The sequence below is a fragment of the Megascapheus bottae genome, chromosome 17 (assembly GCF_031878675.1).
Source record: "Megascapheus bottae isolate mThoBot1 chromosome 17, mThoBot2.hap1, whole genome shotgun sequence".
NCBI classification, from domain to species: domain Eukaryota; kingdom Metazoa; phylum Chordata; class Mammalia; order Rodentia; family Geomyidae; genus Megascapheus; species Megascapheus bottae.
The window spans coordinates 4,034,809-4,052,407 of NC_143525.1; the positions used below are offsets into that span (position 1 = coordinate 4,034,809).

The 17,599-nt window shown below is 46.8% G+C and overlaps 2 protein-coding genes across 6 annotated transcripts in view; one reads left to right on the forward strand and one right to left on the reverse strand.

The window, feature by feature from the left end:
* The window catches only part of Tom1l2 (target of myb1 like 2 membrane trafficking protein), a 135,644-nt gene extending 134,786 nt beyond the window's left edge, over nucleotides 1-858 (reverse strand). For all 4 annotated transcript variants that reach the window (XM_090349409.1, XM_090349408.1, XM_090349407.1 and 1 more), the window contains exon 1: nucleotides 713-858. In XM_090349409.1, the coding sequence (XP_090205535.1) occupies nucleotides 713-764 (52 nt within the window). In that variant the 5' untranslated portion in view covers nucleotides 765-858. The remainder of the gene's footprint in view (nucleotides 1-712) is intronic.
* A 467-nt stretch (nucleotides 859-1,325) lies between these two features.
* The window catches only part of Drc3 (dynein regulatory complex subunit 3), a 38,302-nt gene continuing 22,028 nt past the window's right edge, over nucleotides 1,326-17,599 (forward strand). Inside the window, exons 1-6 of one of the 2 annotated variants that reach the window (XM_090349410.1) lie at nucleotides 1,326-1,441; nucleotides 1,867-1,985; nucleotides 3,998-4,170; nucleotides 9,783-9,899; nucleotides 11,032-11,198; nucleotides 14,862-15,008. In XM_090349410.1, coding sequence (XP_090205536.1) covers nucleotides 4,011-4,170; nucleotides 9,783-9,899; nucleotides 11,032-11,198; nucleotides 14,862-15,008 — 591 coding nt within the window. In that variant the 5' untranslated portion in view covers nucleotides 1,326-1,441; nucleotides 1,867-1,985; nucleotides 3,998-4,010. The remainder of the gene's footprint in view (nucleotides 1,442-1,866; nucleotides 1,986-3,997; nucleotides 4,171-9,782; nucleotides 9,900-11,031; nucleotides 11,199-14,861; nucleotides 15,009-17,599) is intronic. The other variant, XM_090349412.1, reaches the window with a different exon arrangement.

The window sequence follows — 17,599 nt, forward strand, 5'->3', positions numbered from 1 at the left end:
CCCGAGCAAAGTCACTCCTGAAGTCCAGGTTTCCTGATTCCCAGTCCAGTGCTCTTATCGTTAAACTACACCAACTCCCTTCTGCAGGCATGCCACTCCACTGTCAAGATAATCACCCTCCTCCACCCCAGGCCCTCCTACAGTCTAGCTGATTTACAGCTTAAATTAGCAAGATCTAGAGCAGGGGGCATTTTCGGGGAGGGTGTCCAGTCGGAAAGCTGCTGATACAGAAAAGGGACAAGGATGGAAGGAGAAGGAGGTGACATCCCACCTGAAAGTCTCAGAGAGTAGGCCTTGGGGACGGTGGCAGTGAGAATGGCCAGCTGGACGGAAGAGAGGTAAAGCAGACCCGCAGTTGGCACCATCTCTCTAAGGAGAGGCAGGGAAGGCTGGGGACTGATTTGGGATGTGGGGAACATTTCGAGCACAAGTTGGACCTCAGGGGCATCTCCTGGCAGGGTGGCACTGGTGCCTGTGAGGTGGCATGGGCGCCACGACAAAGATGCTTGGTCCACCTGGAAGGTGGACCCGCAGCTGGTAGAGGCGCAACCCACACGTGAGGTAAGACCGGCGCCAGGCAGAGACTCAACGACCAGGATGCCCGGTGCACCTGTGAGGTGGCGCCGACGCTGAGGAGAGGCCCACGGTCCTCACCAGCCTTGTCAGCCGCCGCCGTCACCCACCCAACCGCTTGCCCCACGGACGGCCTTACCGAGACACTGTCCCACAGGGGTGCTGAACGGGTTCCCCAGGAGGAACTCCATCTTGGGCCGACAACACACAGCGGCCGGGGTACCCTGTCTGCCGCCTAGGTCTCAGATGTCCGCCGCCGCACTCCCGACCTGACTGACACTTGCCCCCGCCCCACCCTCTGGAACGCCAAACGCCGGGCTTCTGGTCCCGCCCACCATTCGTATCTCTATTGGGCAAGGCCTTCATAGACTTCCTCCGATTGGCTTTCACACAGCCCTCAGCGAAGTCCCACCCACTCGGCGGCGTCCGATTGGGCGAGAAGCGAGCTAGGTCACTGGAATCCCCGTCAGCCGTAGCGGCATCTCCCTCCCCATCCTCCCCCCCCCCACGGTCCGCCTCCGAACAAAAGCCGAGTATTTTGATTCACTTGTATATTAGTCAATCCAAATAAACCTTAATACGATTGGACAAAGGACAAGTCAATCACCCCCAAAGGGGCGGGCGCAGAGGAGGTGGGTCTAAGAAGTTGCCTGAGCATCGAAGGTTCTGATTGGAGGAACGTTTGTTTTCTGTGGCTGGTTGGTACGGGGAGTATTTCTCCACCTAGAGAGCTGGTCACGTGACCCTTCAACTTTCACCCAGGATGTCCACCGCCTGACTTCCCCTTAGCAACTAAGCGGCCGCGCTTGGTTCCCCAGCAACCTGGCTACGCGTCTGCGGCTCGGAAGCCGCTGAGTAGGCTGAGGAGGTGAGACCGGAGACTTGAGCTCGGAGTGGCTCCCCTGTGACTTTGAGAACTCTCACTTGTAAATCGAACGCTCATGTCCTTTGCCAGCCACTGGATGCTGTGCTGAGGTTTTTCGGGACACGGAATAACTCATTAAATTATTCCATGTGATATGGAGTGCTTGAGCTGGGAAATCAGATACTGAGGGTTCCATACCTGTCTCGGACAGTATTTCATTATATGACTTTGAACAATGTCCTTCCCTTTCCTAGAGCATTAGTGTCCCCTTCTTCAATGGCTTCCCAGACTGACATGTAATAAGAATATATGTGCACTAAAGGCACAATGAGCCCTCCTCAGCCCATGGTTACTTTTCTTCTCCTTAATTCATGGTCAGTACCATCTGTATTTTTCAAATCCACTTGACCCAGATTATTGTTTCTCAGGAAGATCTGGATCTTTTTCTCGGTGAAGAGGCCATCTCCTTGTTGAGTGTGTAAAACTCTGCTTCTTGTCTACTCCATCAACTATCATCGGGCAAGTCAACCAGGATCCCGAGTGACTGGTAAAATTACTGATATAATCCCTATAGGACTGTTCCTGGTCCTAGAGCAGGTTCAAGAAACTTGAATTGTAACAATGGTTGTTCCTAGTACACTGAGTTCAGTGGAGTCATGATTAGGAAAATAGGTTCTTCCATATATAAGAAGTGGTGACCTAAATACATAAGGCCATATAGGATGACACTAAATGAAAGGTCCTCCAGGATATAGAAACAAGAGCCATATAAGGTGTGATTGTTGTCCTTAATGTGCTACGTTATTTCTCGGATATTTTGCTGTCCCTTTGTTATCTTGTATTGTTACAGTATCTTACCTTATCTGATATATTGTATATATGTTTATTTGGTTATTTGAAATAGGATAGGGAAGGGTGAAAACAAGATGAGGGGCGGGGTGGGGGGAAGGAAATGGGGACCAAAACATGAGAAAGGGTATCAATGTATGTGAAATAATGTACCTTCTATCTGGTAAATATAATGTAACCCTTCTATTAATTACAATAAAAATGTCTGTTAAAAAAAAAAAGAAGTGGTGTGGCCAGGTGCAGGTGGCTCATGCCTGTAATCCTAGCTACTCAGGAGGCTGAAATCTGAGGATTAAGGTTCAAAGCCAGCCAGGGCACTAAAATCTGTGGACTTTGTGTGTGTGTGTGTGTGTGTGCCATGGGGCTTGAACTATGGGCCTGGGGATTGTCTCTGAGCTCTTCAGCTCAAAGCTACCTACCGGCCTACCCCTTGAGCCACAGGGCCACTTCCGGTTTTCTACTAGTTAATTGAAGATAAGAGTCTTTAGTGCCCAGGCTGGCTTTGAACCTTGATCCTCAGATCTCAGCCTCCTTGAATAGCTAGGATTACAGGGGTGAGCCACCCTGCCCAGTGTATGTGTTGTTTTATCTGCACATTGGTCAGTCCACAGAACACATACTTTTACTGGACAAAAGATCAAAAGATGCTTATCTCTGGCATGTTAATTAACCTTTCTAACTAGCTCTATCTTATCTGGAAAGTCTGGATAGTTAATCTTTTTTTTTTTTTTGGTCAGTTGTGGAACTTGAACTCTGGGCCTGGGTGTTGTCCCTGACCTCTTCAGCTCAAGGCTACTGTCCCACTGGTTAATCTTTTTTTTTATCTTTTTTTTTTTTTTTACCAGTCCTGGTTTTGAGCTCAGGGCCTGAGCAGTGTCCTTGGACTTTCTCAAGGCTAGCACTCTACCACTTGAGCCTCAGCTCCACTTCCAGCTTTTTTTTCCTATGTATGTGGTACCCGGGAATCGAACCTGGAATTGAACCTGGTCTTCGTGCATGCTAGGCAAGCACTCTACCACTAGGCCAAACTCCTGGCCCTGGTTAATCTTTTATATAAATTAAGTTCCTAAAGGTGTCTCAAACTCCGCCAATTTGACCATTTTTGACCATTCTACTCTTGTAACTCTCATTACAATAGCTAGAATAAGCTTCTTAAAATTAAAATTTGGAACCAGGCACCTGTGCTTCACATGTACAATCTGAGTTACTTAAGAGTCTGAGATCTGAGGATCTGGTTTGACCCAGCCCAGGCAGGAAAGTCCATGGGATTTTTATTTCCAGTTTACCACTAAAAAGCTAAAAGTGAAGCTGTAGTTCAAATGATAGAGCACTAGCCTTGAGCAAAAACATTTCAGGGACAGTGTTTAGGCCCTAAATTGTTCTAGTAAGGCAGAAACTCTCACCTATAGTCATTGACACTAGGACCAGCACACACACACACACACACACACACACACACACACACACACACACACACACACAAATTAAAACTTGATTTTATCATTGCTTTATGAAGTCCTCCCAAGCAGGTGTCTAGCAAACCCTGGAATAGCCTTGATATAATGATCCTAGCCCTGTGGCACAGCAGGCTGAGGCATGAGAATGGATAGCCTTCACAGTTGCTGTGGCATTCAATGACACTTTAAGAGGAGACCTAACCTAGTCTCTATCCTCAAACTGAGGAAGAGACAGACTGTGAAAGGAATGTAGTTTTCTAGGGAAGATGAGCCGACTGTTTGACTCGATGGAGCCCAGGGTGATGGATGATGACATGCTCAAGGTGGCTGTTGGGGAGCAGGGTCCCCAGGAAGAGGCTGGACAGCTAGCCAAGCAGGAGGGCATCCTCTTCAAAGATGTCTTGTCCCTACAACTGGACTTCCAGAGTGCGTATCCTGGGTGCCAGGGTGGGTTGGCGGTGAGGTATGGGGTGGTAGAGTGGCCCTGAATGGGGTGGATGCACTTAGTAGGGCTCCCTCACTTTATCTGCGTTACCTTCAAGCTGTAGAATTCCACAAAAAGTCTGTGGTCTAGGACCACACATGTTACATTGGCACTAAAGCACTCTGGATTTTAAGCAGGAACTCTATCATGTTAACCATGCCTCTAACCCATTTTGTCTTGGTTAATTTCTTTTTTTCTGTCTGTCTTTCTTTCCTTTTCTTTCCTTTTTTTCTGACCTCCCTCCTTCCCTTCCTTCGTTCTTTCTTTCCTATTTATTTAGTTTGTTAGTCTTGGGGCTTGAACTCTGGGCCTGGGCTCTGTCCCTGAGCTCTTCAGCTCAAAGCTACTGCTCTACTCCTGGAGCCACAGCACCACTTCCCATTTTCTAGTGGTTAATTGGAGATAAGAGTTTCACAGTCTTTAGTGCCTGGGCTGACTTCGAACCATGATTCTCAGATCTCAACCTCCTGGGTACCTAGGATTACAAGCATGAGCCACTGTACCCGGCCTCATTATTATTAATTTTTTGCCAGTCTTGGGCCTTGAACTCAGGGCCTGAGCACTGCCCTTGGGTTTTCTCAAGTATAGAGATCTATCACTTGAGCCACAGCACCACTTCCAGCTTTTTCTTCTTCTATGTATATAGTATGGAGGAATCAAACTCCGGTTTTCATGCATGCTAGGCAAGCACTCTACCACTAGGCCAAACTCCCAGCCCTGGCCTCATTATTTTTTATTGTGCTGGTACTCAGACTTGAATTCCAGGCCTCACCCTCATGCTTAGCTTTTTCCAAAGCTAGGACTCTACCTCTTCAGCCATTTTTTCACTTCTGGCTTTTTGTTGTTAATTGAAAATAACAGTTGGACTTGTCTTCCCAGGCTGGCTTCGAACTACAGTCCTCAGATCTCATCCTCCTGAGTAGCTAGGATTCCAATCGTGTGTCACCAGTGCCAGGCATTTCCTTGGTTATTTTCAAGATAGGGCTTGCTTTTTGCTCGGGCTGGCCTGGGCCACAGTATCCTATTTGGTTCCCTGATGTCACCGGGGATGAGAAGTGCACACTACTATGCACAACTATTGTCTTCCTCGTCTAGCTGGGATAACAGATGCATTGTGATCCATTATGTTCAGTAAATTCATTGAGTGAAGTCTCAGAACGTTCATGCCCAGGTTGGCCTTCAACTCAAGTCCCCTGATCTCTGCCTCTCAAGTACCTAGGATTACAGGATTGAGCCATCATAACAAGAAGCTACTGAGACCTACCACAGCTGATCCTAGTGCCAGACCATCAAGATACATCCATAGCCAAAACAAGCCTATAGCCTCGTGTAAATCCACAAGACAGTGTGAGGTCTCTAGGGTTGACACTAGAGCAGAAAGGACCAGAGCCACTGTCGCTTTGCCCTGAGAGGAAGAAAGGATAAAGATTGGCTGCCACGGGGTTTAGGGTTTGAGCACATGACCATTTTCCTTCTCATCTCTACACTTACTGATCGTCTGGCCAATGTTGAGCAAGTGCCTATTATTATATGCCTAGCACTGTTATTTATTTATTTATTGGACTGTCATGGGTATCACTCTACCACTTGAGCCACAGCACCACTTCTATTTTTCTGGTGGTTAATTGGAGATTATACCCTCATGGATTTTCATGCCCAGGCTGGCTTTGAACCATGATCCTCAGATCTAAGCCTCCTAAGTGATTAGGATTACAGGCATGAACCACTGGTGCCCAGCTTATTCTAGGCATTGTTCTAAGCATTAAGATTCAATGTGAGGGGCCAGGAGTTTGGCCTAGTGGTTAAGGTGCTTGCCTAGCATGCATGAGGACCCGGGTTCGATTCCTCGGTACCACATACATAGAAAAAAGCCGGAAGTGGTGCTGAGGCTCAAGTGGTAGAGCTCTAGCCTTGAGAAAAGTCCAAGGACAGTGCTCAGGCCCTGAGCTCAAGCCCAGGACTGGCAAAAAAAAAAAAAGATTCAATGTGAGAGCGAGGACTTTGGCCTAGTGGGAGAATGCTTGCCTAGAATGCATGAAGACCTGAGTTCGATTCCTTGAAAAAGCTGGAAGTGGTGCTGTGGCTCAAGTGGTAGAGCTCTAGCCTTGACAGTGCCCAAGGACAGTGCTCAGGCCCTGAGATCACTCCCCGGGACTGGCAAAAAAAAAATATTCAATGTGAATCCAAATGACAATGAATTGTGTTTTCATGGAGTAGATACTCACATGAAGGAAACAAGGATGGAAAATAGACTGCAGTATGCACTGGGGAGGAGGGGGAATGAAGGAGAAACGGAAATTGGAATTAGGTACAGTGGGATTTTTTTTGTTTTTTTGCCAGTCCTGGGTTTGGGCTTAGGGCCTGAGCACTGTCCTTGGACTTTCTCAAGGGTAGAGCTCTACCACTTGAGCCTCAGTACCACTTCCGGCTTTCTTCTATGTATGTAGTACCGAGGAATCGAACCCTGGTCTTCATGCGCAGTAGGCAAGCACTTTAACCACTAGGCCAAACTCCCAGCCCAGGTACAGTGTTTTCTAGAGTAGCCAGAGACCTTGCCAAGATGCTGATAATTGAACAAAGACTTGAAGGAAGTGAGAGGGAAACCCTGTGGAGGCCAGTTGGGGAAAATATGTGGGGCAGAGAGAAGCTCCGGGGCAAAGGCCCAGGGGGCAGGCCAATTAATCTGAACAGGCCTGCCAGGAAGGCTGCGGCAGACAGTTCCTCAGAGAAGTCATGTGCCAGCTGGTGCCCAGCTTGGATAAAGGAAGGTGTTTTGGCTTTTATAGTGAGTGAAATGGGAGCCCATAGAGTCCTGAACAGAAGCCGGATGGGTGGGTCTTCAGTTCTCACGGGATCTCACGGGCTACAGGGCCAGGGCTGAAGCAGGAATCTAATAAGAGGGCCACTGCTGTAGGGTAAGGAGCAATGACAATGGCCAAACCAAAATAGTGGTCTCCTTTCCTCCTCGTCCCCCTCCTCCTCCTCCTCCTCCTCCTCTTCCTCCTCCTCCTCCTCCTCCTCCTCCTCCTCCTCCTTCTCCCTGTTCTCTTTCTCCTATTCATCCTCCTCTTCTTCCTCCTGTCTTTCTCTTCCTCCCTCTTCTTCTTCTTCTATTCTCCATGCTGTAAAGCTATTTGGAGGTCACTGCCAAACATTTCCTGGTATATTGTGCTGCTTTGGCTTTACTACATGAACTGCTGGCGCCTAGGGGAAAGTCAGGTGCAAGTGTGCTTGGCAGAGCACCCAGGTGTGCAGGAGATACTCATCTAAAGTAGTTCTGCATGAAGCTGCCACAACTAAGGGCAAAGCAGGGCTGGATGGCTGCTGGTCAAAAATCAGGGCCAGAGCAGGTGCCTGGAAAATCCAGTCCAGGGGTAGGGTGGCTGGGAGCTTGGAGCAGAACTGGGCCCCACCCCAGAAATATAGGTGGATGCAGAGACATAGATCTGTTGGGGAAATGGCCATAAACAGGAAGCTGGAGCAAAGATTCTATGCCACTTAGCCCTAGGGACCCAGAGGAGGCGGAGAGGCACAGTTTGCTTCCCAGTGAAGAGCTGTTAACCCTGCCTCCTTTCCTACTCCAGGACCTGGCATAGATTAGAGGATAGGACTACCCCACCCTGAAGTCTTACAGTGTCACCAGCAGGCTATGCCTCTGAGTGGACTGAAACTGCCACTCCCAAAGTGTGGTTTTTAATGGGATTTTATTTAGTGGTACTAGAGATTGAACTTATATACTAGGCACATGACCCTAGGCTACACCCCTATCCCCATTAATGATGCTAAAAAAAAAAAAAAAAACACTTTCGGCATGAAGACCTAGGTTTGATTCCTTGGTACCACATACATAGAAAAAAGCCAGATGTAGTGCTGAGGCTCAAGTGGTAGAGCTCTAGCCTTGAGAAAGTCCAAGGACAGTGCTCAGGCCCTGAGCTCAAGCCCAAGTCCAGGACGGGCAAAAAACCAACCAACCAACCAAACAAAAAACACTTTCAAAGATAAATAAATAGGGGGCCGAGAGTTTAGCCTAGTGGTAGAATGCTTGCCTAGCATGCATGAAGACTTGGGTTCGATTCCTCGGTTCCACAGACACAGAAAAAAGCTGGAAGTGGTGCTGAGGCTCAAGTGGTAGAGCTCTAGCCTTGAGAAAGCCCAAGGACACTGCTCAGGCCCCAAGACTGGCAAAAAGAAAAATAATAAATAAATAAAGCCCCTTTAACATTTATATTATCTAATTTCTTTAAATGAGCATATTTTAATTTGGTAAGTTTTAGAAATATCTACCAAAGCAAAGCTAGAGGAAAAACTAGCCATATAAACAGCTGTATAGGGCTGGGAGCATGGCCTACTGGTAGAGTACTTGCCCAGCATGCATGAAGACCTGGGTTCAATTCCTTGATACACCTACACAGAAAAAGCCAGAAGTGGTGGTATGGCTCAGGTGGTAGAACACTGGCCTTAAGAAAGCCCAAGGACAGTGTTCAGGCCCTGAGTTCAAGCCCCAGGACTGGCAAATAAATAAACAGCTTTATACACTGCAACTTTAAAGAAAAAAAAAAGCAGGATGCAATCACTCATGCCTGTAATCCTAGCTACTCATGAGGCTGAGATCTGAGGGTCGAGGTTCAAAGCCAGCCCAGGCACTAAAGAACGTGAGACTCTTATCTCCAATTAACCACTAGATAATGGGAAATGGGGCTGTGGCTCAAGGGGTAGGGTGGCAGCCTTAAGCTGAAGAGCTCAGGGACGGTGCCCAGACCCAGAGTTCAAGCCCCATGACCCCTCCCCACAAAAAAAGGAAAAAAAAAGCTGGGAAGAATTCACCTCTAGAATTTGACATGTATCCTATCAATTCATTGATACTTAGGTGTGACTCAGAACTCTTCTAGCTGCCAGTAACACAAACCAAAACTGTGAGTCACTGATAAGCCCAATAAATAGGTGGGAATTCAGCTGAGGTTGGTGGTCTTCAGGGCTGGAGGGTCCTTGCACTTCCGTGCTATCTGAGCTACCTCTCTCTTGTTTGAGTGATTCATTCTGTGTCCTGTCTACAGACATTTGAGGGTTTCCCTCCTATTTTCTGTCTTCATGTGCCCATAGATATTTCTTTGGTATGTCTTTGGAGATATATTCCAAGAAAATGGTGGACAGATGACACAGACATTAAATATTTCAGCAAATGTTGCTAAAAGACCTTCTAAAACGCAGCACTGACTGGTTGAGCTCCCCAACAGAAACTTTTATATTCTGTCAGTCTATAGAAGGCTGGCTTCCTCTTGTGGCCTATGTCTGGCCAAGCTCCTGAGACAATGTGAACAAGTCTTCTGCCCTGGACAGGTTCAGCTTACTCCCATATAGTACCTCCTTAGTCCTTTTCTCAATTGTAGCGCTGAGTGACAGTACTGAACACACACACACACACACACACACACACACACACACACACACACACAGTGCTCTAATACGCAGCCAAACACTAGGATAGTATAGGGCTTTGGTACAGTCAATCCCCTAATATGCTGGCACAAGCTCTGACCCTCACCCTTTGTTTTAGACATCCTTCGCATAGACAACCTCTGGCAGTTTGAGAACCTGCAGAAGCTGCAGCTGAATAACAACATCATTGAGAGGATTGAGGGCCTGGAGAAACTCACACATCTCATCTGGCTGGGTAAGGGCCTGGCCTCTGCATCTACTCTGAAAGGGACACATGAATCCAGGACAGGGCAACCTGCCCTTCTGCCCATATCTGTCCACTTCTCAAGCTGCTGGGACATGAGAGGCAGCTTTGGGTTTCTGTTTAACCTAGATACAGGTGGATGAATAACTATCTTGATGGGGTTCAGATCAAGCCAATAATGACCACAGCAGAAGCTAACATGTTCCAAGTGTGACCTTATACCTTCCACTTCATACAGTGTCCCCATCATAGAGAGGAGCAAACCAATATCTCAGCAAGTAAGTAAGAATATCAGAATGCCAGCCCAACTTTATCTGACCCTAGAGCTTAGGAGCTCATGGTTAAAGCCATGAGGGAGGTCTAGTTGTTGATGAAATATATCCATCTGCTGGCCTCCTAGGAATCTCTCCAGTCTAGTGACAGGCAGATAGGCATCATCAGAGAGAATAAGCTGGACCTGAGAGCACCCTACAACCTTTGTCTTATTTAGCCCCATAACAGTTCTAAAAGATAAACATCTGCCATCCTTACAATCTATGAAAGAAGAATGGAGGCTCAGAGAAGCCAAGGCAGAAAACTATAAAACCAAGCAGCAGTGTGGTCTCACGTCCCACAGACCTATATCCCCTCTACCCTGCCAGGATGCTTCCCAGTAACAGGCAACCTGGACCATTGGTGCACCTCTGTTTGTAGACATTCTCTGTGTTCACATTATCAGGAGCCACAAACACTCCCCAGGCAGGGTTATAATTCCACTTCACAAATGTGGCCATGGAGGCTCTTGGAGGCGGACGAGCTTGAAGAGTCACATGCTGCAGGTGATAGAAGCAGGTTATAGCCAGAGCCCATATCTTTCCATCTGTACATTTCTCTGTACCCCAGCAACAAAAGTAAAGATTTCTGGTGTCTGGGGCCCATCTACCCTGCTAGGAGTATCTCTCTCTATAGGAGGCTAAGGCATCCATGCAAGGCTCTAGAAACCCTAAGCTGTTAGACATTGAGCCCATTCCTGGCCTTTGTGCCCAGTGCTGAGTGCATTTACAGCTAGCTCCAAGGGTTTGATTTCAGGAAAGCCCCATCCTTGCCCAGGCTGCACATCCTCAGAGCCCTCTTCCCCTTCCAGATCTGTCCTTCAACAACATCGAGACCATTGAGGGGCTAGATACCCTGGTGAACCTGGAGGACCTGAGCTTGTTCAATAACCGCATCTCCAGGATCGACTCATTGGACTCTCTGGTCAAGTTGCAGGTTCTGTCACTGGGAAACAACCAGATCAGCAACATGATGAATGTGAGTGGCCAGGCTGGGAGGCTTGCACAGACTCACATGTGCCCATAAGAACTCTGGCTGGAGATCAGAGTGGAGACAGACAAGAGTAGCCTTTGTGCTCCAGGTCTCCCATCTTTTCCTGGAAAAGTCAGACATCCAGTATATCCTACCTGAGAGTTGATAATGTTGAAGTGCCACACTTAACCCCAATCAAACCCCTTTGAGTACCATCTGCAGCCTCCACTGTGGTAGAATCCCTTTCCTTCTCCTAGTGTCATTCCCATATACCAAACCTTTGAAAAGTGGGACTACTGGATGTGGGGCACTTGTCCTGGACTCAGTGGGCACAGAGATGATAGCAACCAACCACATATGTAAAGAAGTCAGTGTCTCAAGGAACTACAAAACCAGCTCTGTGGTAACAGGAGGGCATTGCAGGTGCCAAACGTGTCTATGACATCCAGCATTGGTTGTAACCAGAAAGCTAGGCTATTCTAGTACATCCCACAATGGGCTCACAGTGAGCCAGGGCTAAAACCAACCTTCCAAGTCTTCAGTGTCCCCCTCTACTGGTTCATTCCATAGTTCAGCCATGGCAAGGTGTATTTCTCTAGTGTCCTAGAGGGGGGACCATCAAGGTTGTTTCCAACCTGATGCCATTACCTTCAGTCTATAGTGCATGTCCATTAATAGTTGATGTCCTCGAACAGTGTTGCTTTGCACCTGAATCAGTGCATCTGTAAAGGTGAACATGTGGAGGGGAATTGCTAAGCCAGAGGATGTGTGCATTTTTAACGTTAATGGATTTTTATCAAATTGCCCTCTAGAGATATGGAACAACTTACAGACCTGCCAGCAAGGATGGGGCAGCCAGCTTCTTCTCTCCTTTCTACAACTTTTTTTGTGTCAGTTGTAGGGCTTGAACTTAGGGCTTTGGAGCTGTCCCTGAGTCTCTTTGTGCTCAAGGTTATTGCTCTATCCCTTGAGCCATAGAGCCACCTGGGGTTTTTGAGTGATTAATTGGAGATAAGTCTCACAGGGACTTTTCTGCCCCAGCTGGCTTCAAACCATAATCCTCAGATCTCAGCCTCCTAAGTAGATAGGATTATAGGTATGAGCCCCCAGTTTGTTTTTGTTTTTGTTTTTAAAGGGAATGGTGCTGACATTTGAAATAACACCCTCGCAACTTTCCAAGTCGATGCTCTTATCCTTTAATCTGTATCCCAGCCCCTTCAACCTATTTTGTTATCAAAATTTTTTGCTAGTTGAAAAAAAAATTTTTAAGATACCTCATTTGGGCGATCCTGGCTCCTCCCACACATAGTTAAAATTTCAGTGGCTTCCATTGTCATTGGAATGCAATCTAAACTTGCTCACAGGCTGTGTGGTCTTGCGTAAATGAACGAGCCCCAGACTCTGTTTCCATATACTCCTCACAGATCTCTCCACCCTTTTCCCACTTCCCACCATTCCGCAGCCTCCTTGGTCTTTGCTGGTAAATGCCTACAGTTGCTGATAAACACTAATGTCTCTGCTGCCTTAGGACCTTTGCCTGTACTGTTTAGGTTTCTGGGAATGTACTGTCCCTCATGTACACAGATTTCTGAGCCCTCTTCTGGATAAAGGTTTCCCGGTTATTTTATCTCACAAAGCCATATTTATATTCCATATATCCCAAACTATAATGATTATTGTATATAATGAGCCCAAAGCTTCACACAAGAGCTCTACAACTTGAGCTACACCCCAGCCCTTTTAGTTTTGAGATCAGGGCTCACTAACTTTGCCTCAGACTTGTGATCCTTCTTTGTGCACCTTCTAGATAGCAGGGATTGCTGCCATGCACCATTATGCCCAACGATTTTTATTTATTTTTTTAAATATAGTTTTATTGTTACTGTTAAAGTGTTGTACAGAAGAGTTACCATTTCATATGAATGAGTCAGATAATATGTACATTTCTTGTTCTGGACAATGTCATCGCTTCCTTCACTCCCCACCCTATATCCTCTCCCATTTCTGCCCATAAGTTACATAGGACATTTTCCATATAATACCAAATAGCATTTGTTCACCCTTCCCACAACCCTTTCTGTGTGGGTTTTTTTGTGTGTGTGTGAGTCTTGGGGCTTGAACTGGGCCTGGGCACTGTCCCTGAGCTCTTCAGCTCAAGGCTACTACCCTACCCTTGACCCAAGCCCCACTTCCCATTTTCTAGAGGTTAATTGGAGATAAGAGTCTCAGGTCCTTTTTGTGCCTGGGCTGGCTTTGAACCTTGAACCTCAACTCTCAGCCTCCTGAGTAGCTAGGATTACAGGCACAAGCCACCGCACCCGGCATGATTTTATTTCTTTAAAAACATGTTCCCCATTGATCAAATATAAGCTCTTGCTATTACAGCAAGGATCCATGGACCTTGTTCCCACTCAGTCTCCAAGGCTTAGCACTTACCTAAGGCCCACAAGTCATAATTGCTGAACAAATGAATGACTTAAAAATGCATTCAAGCTAGATGCTGTTGACTCACAACTATAATCCTATAATCGCAGTTCAGAGCCGCTCCCGGCAGAAAAGTCAGTAACTTGCCTCCAATCAGCCACCAGAAGTCTAGTCTGGAAGTGGTGCTGTGGCTCAAAGTGGTAGAATATTAGCCTTGAGCAAAAGAGCTTAGGGACAGTGCCAAGACCCCAAGTTCAAGCCCCATGAACAGCACAGCAACAATATCAAAAAATTCTTTTAGCAAAGCATGCTAGCTTGCTTATGTGTGTGTGTGTGTGTGTGCGTGTGTGCGTGCGTGTGTGTGTGTGTGTGTGTGTGTGTGTGTGTGTGTGTGTCTTGGTACTAGGCCTTGAGCTCAGAGCCTCTCACTCTGACTCAGATTTCTTGTTCGTTACTACAGCTCTACCACTTGACCTTTGCTTCCAGCCTGACTTGGTGACGGTTAATCAGAGATGGATTCTTACAGGTTTCTGCCCCAACTGGCTTCAAACCACAATCCTCAGGTTAGGTAGCTAGGATTATAGGTGTGAGCCACCAGCTTTCTCTCCTCTTATACATGGCACAATGTTTAGGTATGCAGATAGTGCTGTTGCGAGAAGTCTTAACTAAGTGGTTGGCTTTTCTCCTATTTTATTGGTATTAGGGTATAGAAAGAATAAGCAGCAGCTAGTGGAACTTTCCACTTGCTGTCATCCAGCGGATGGAAGGTTAACAATAAATTCATTTTAAAATATTTGGGTTTTTTTTTGCTTTATAATCTAAAAGACCCATCAATTATGAGTGACTACTAGTAAACACTACAACTGCCATTTACTGAGTAGATGTCAGACACCCTTCTGAATGCTTTCCATAGCTTACTTCATTTGGTTTTTACAACACCTATAGCACACATAATAATACCCTTATGCCCATTTTAAAAATAAGGAAATCAGCCTGAAGATGTTAGATAATTTTTCCAAAGCCCAATCAGCCAGGTTGACTGGTTCTTTGGAAAGTTCACCCCTGACCAAATGTCTGCAGAACTGACGACCTCAGAAGCCCCACCTGCCTCTCCTGCCTATGCGCAAGTTGTCCTGACGAGGCTGTTGATTCTGGAAAAGTGCTAAGAGGAGAGGTGCTACCATATGTGATTTCATTTCTGTGGCAACCTGAAAATGAATCGTTCTTCTCTCTCTCTCCTCCCAGCTCATCTACCTGCGGAGATTCAAGTGTCTGAGAACACTCAGCCTCTCCGGAAACCCCATCACTGAGGCAGAGGAGTACAAGATGTTCATCCACGCCTACCTTCCTGACCTTGTGTACCTGGACTTCCGGCACATCGATGAACATGTGGTCAGTGTGCCTTCTCTGTCCATCAACTCTGTGAGGCAATCTTCAGGGACTTAGATTCCATGGGACACTAAAGGAAAGCCTCTTCCATCCACAGCTGAGAGGAGAGAAAAATACTGGCTTCCTCTTGCTAACCCCCTTCTACTGGCCTCTGTAAGAGCCTTCAGGGAACTATGTCTTGTGAGCTTCTGGAGTCGTTCCCCTTTCTTACATTGCCACAAGGAAACCTGGTGAGGCTGTCTTGTCTGTTTTCTAGATGAAGCCCATTGAGGAGGGTCAGCAATTAGAGTGCCAGGATCACCCAAAGGCCAGAGCAACATTTCCAGCTAACTTGGCTGAGTCTGAGCTGTGTTCCACAGACATGATTCTATGAGCCAGGGTCATGGCCAGAAAGTCAGCCCTCTTCCCTACTTTAGATGGTATCCCTTATGCCACCTCAGTGCCCCAAACATCGGTTTCTGTCTCTGAGAAGACACCAGCATCCTGTGAGAAGGAGCAGACAAGTCAACAGCCTTTGGATTTCCAGAGAGCAGACACCCCACGGACCTCCTGGTTCTGCCATCCAATGCCTCACAATTAGGCTAGAGTATTTTTTCTACTTCTTTCACCCTGGGGAAAGTACCTATAAACAGATTATACTGCAAAGAGTAAGAGACAGGTGAAGGAGGAGGCAGTGGTTAGAGAACCCCTCCCTACCCATGAGTAGCTCAACATGGGGCTGAAGGCCAGGCTGTCCAGCCTAACGCCCTGAGCACAACTCCCACCTTGGCCACCATGGCCATGGGATCTGAGGGCAAGAACTTTATTGTGTGTCAGCTTTGGCACTGAAAAGGCAGGGATGAGAGCACAGCCCTCTCCTAGTAGGAGGAGAACATAAACAATGGTGTGTCTCTGGCCCCCAGCTAAATATACTACTGTACTATGTTATTCTTATACTTGCACATAACTCACCCCTTCTGTTATGTCTTCTTATCTCATAGACTCTATCTTTTTAAAAGATGTTGCCAGGCCCTAGTGACTCACACCTGTATTGTAGCTACTCAGGAGGCTGAGATCTAAGCATTGTGATTTGAAATCAGTCTGGGCAGGAATGTCTGTAAGACTCTTACACATAATTAACCACCAAAAAGTTAGAAGTGGAGACATGATTCAAGTGGTAGAGCTCTAGCCTTGAGCAAAAAAGCTAAGATTGGAATAGACAAAGGCTATTTTTTGCTCTCCTACTTATTCTGAATTCTAAGACTCATGTTATTTTTGTCATTTACACAATAATTTAAAGCCCAACATAGGTTCAGATCGGAATAGCCAAAGGCCTGTTTGAGTATGTTTTTCCTATTATAAAAACAAAGGACAGAGTCTGGGAGTGTGGCCTAGTAGTAGAGTGCTTGCCTAGCATGCACAAAGCCCTGGGTTCCATTCCTCAGCACCATATACACAGAAAAAGCTGGAAGTGGCTTTGTGGCTCAAGTGGCTAACCTTGAGCAAAAAGTGTCCAAGGAGCCCAGACATGGTAGCTCACGCCTGTAATCCTATCGATTCAGGAGGCTGAGATCTGAGGTAGAATACTTGATTGTGCATAAGGTATGCATAAGGCTGGCTGGGAGTTTGGCCTACTGGTAGAGTGCTTGCTTAGCATGCACGAAGACCCAGGTTCGATTCCTCGGTACCATAGACATAGAAAAAAGCCAGAAGTGGTGCTGTAGCTCAAGTGTTAGAACACTAGCCTTGAGGAAAGCCCAAGAACAGTGCTCAGGCCCTGAGCTCAAGCCCCCAGAACTCACAAAAAAAAAAAAGTCAGCCTAACACTAAGCAGTAACCTTGGTCCATAGAAGTTGTCATTAGGGCAGGTATATAAATAACCTGGGTCCCCCCCATTGCATCAACAGTAAATTAAGGAACCTTCATTTGCTTTCCAAAGTCATCAAGATAAATAAAAAACTGGGTGCTGATGGCTCATGAAGCTGAGATCTGAGGATTGAGATTTGAAGCCAACCCTGGCAAAAAGGTCTATGAGACTCTTTTTTTTTTTTTTTAACCAGTCCTGGTGCTTGAACTCAGGGCCTGGGCAGAATCCCTGAGCTGCCTTTGCTCAAGACTAGTACTCTACCACTTGAGCCACAACACCACTTCCAGCTTTTTCTGTATAGGTGGTGCTAAGGAACTGAACCCAGGACTTCATGCATGCTAGGCAAGCACTCTACCACTGCATTCCCAGCCCAAGTCTATGAGACTCTTATCTCCAACTTACCAGCCAAAAGCCCAAAGTCGAAGTGTGACTTTAATGGTAAAGTGCCAGCCATTAGGGAAAGGGCCAACCAAGAGCCCAAGGCTCTGACATCAAGCTCCAATACTGGCAGGTACACACACACACACACACAGACACACACACACCAACCAAGAGCTCCAGGCCCTGACATCAAGCTCCAATACTGGCAGGTACACACACGCGCATGCGCGCGCACACACACACACACACACACACACACACACACACACACACACACACACACACACACAAGGCAGAAATCTACAAGCAGAGATTCTAAAACTCTTATCCGCAGAACTGTCTGGCCTGTGACCAGCTACAGCTCACC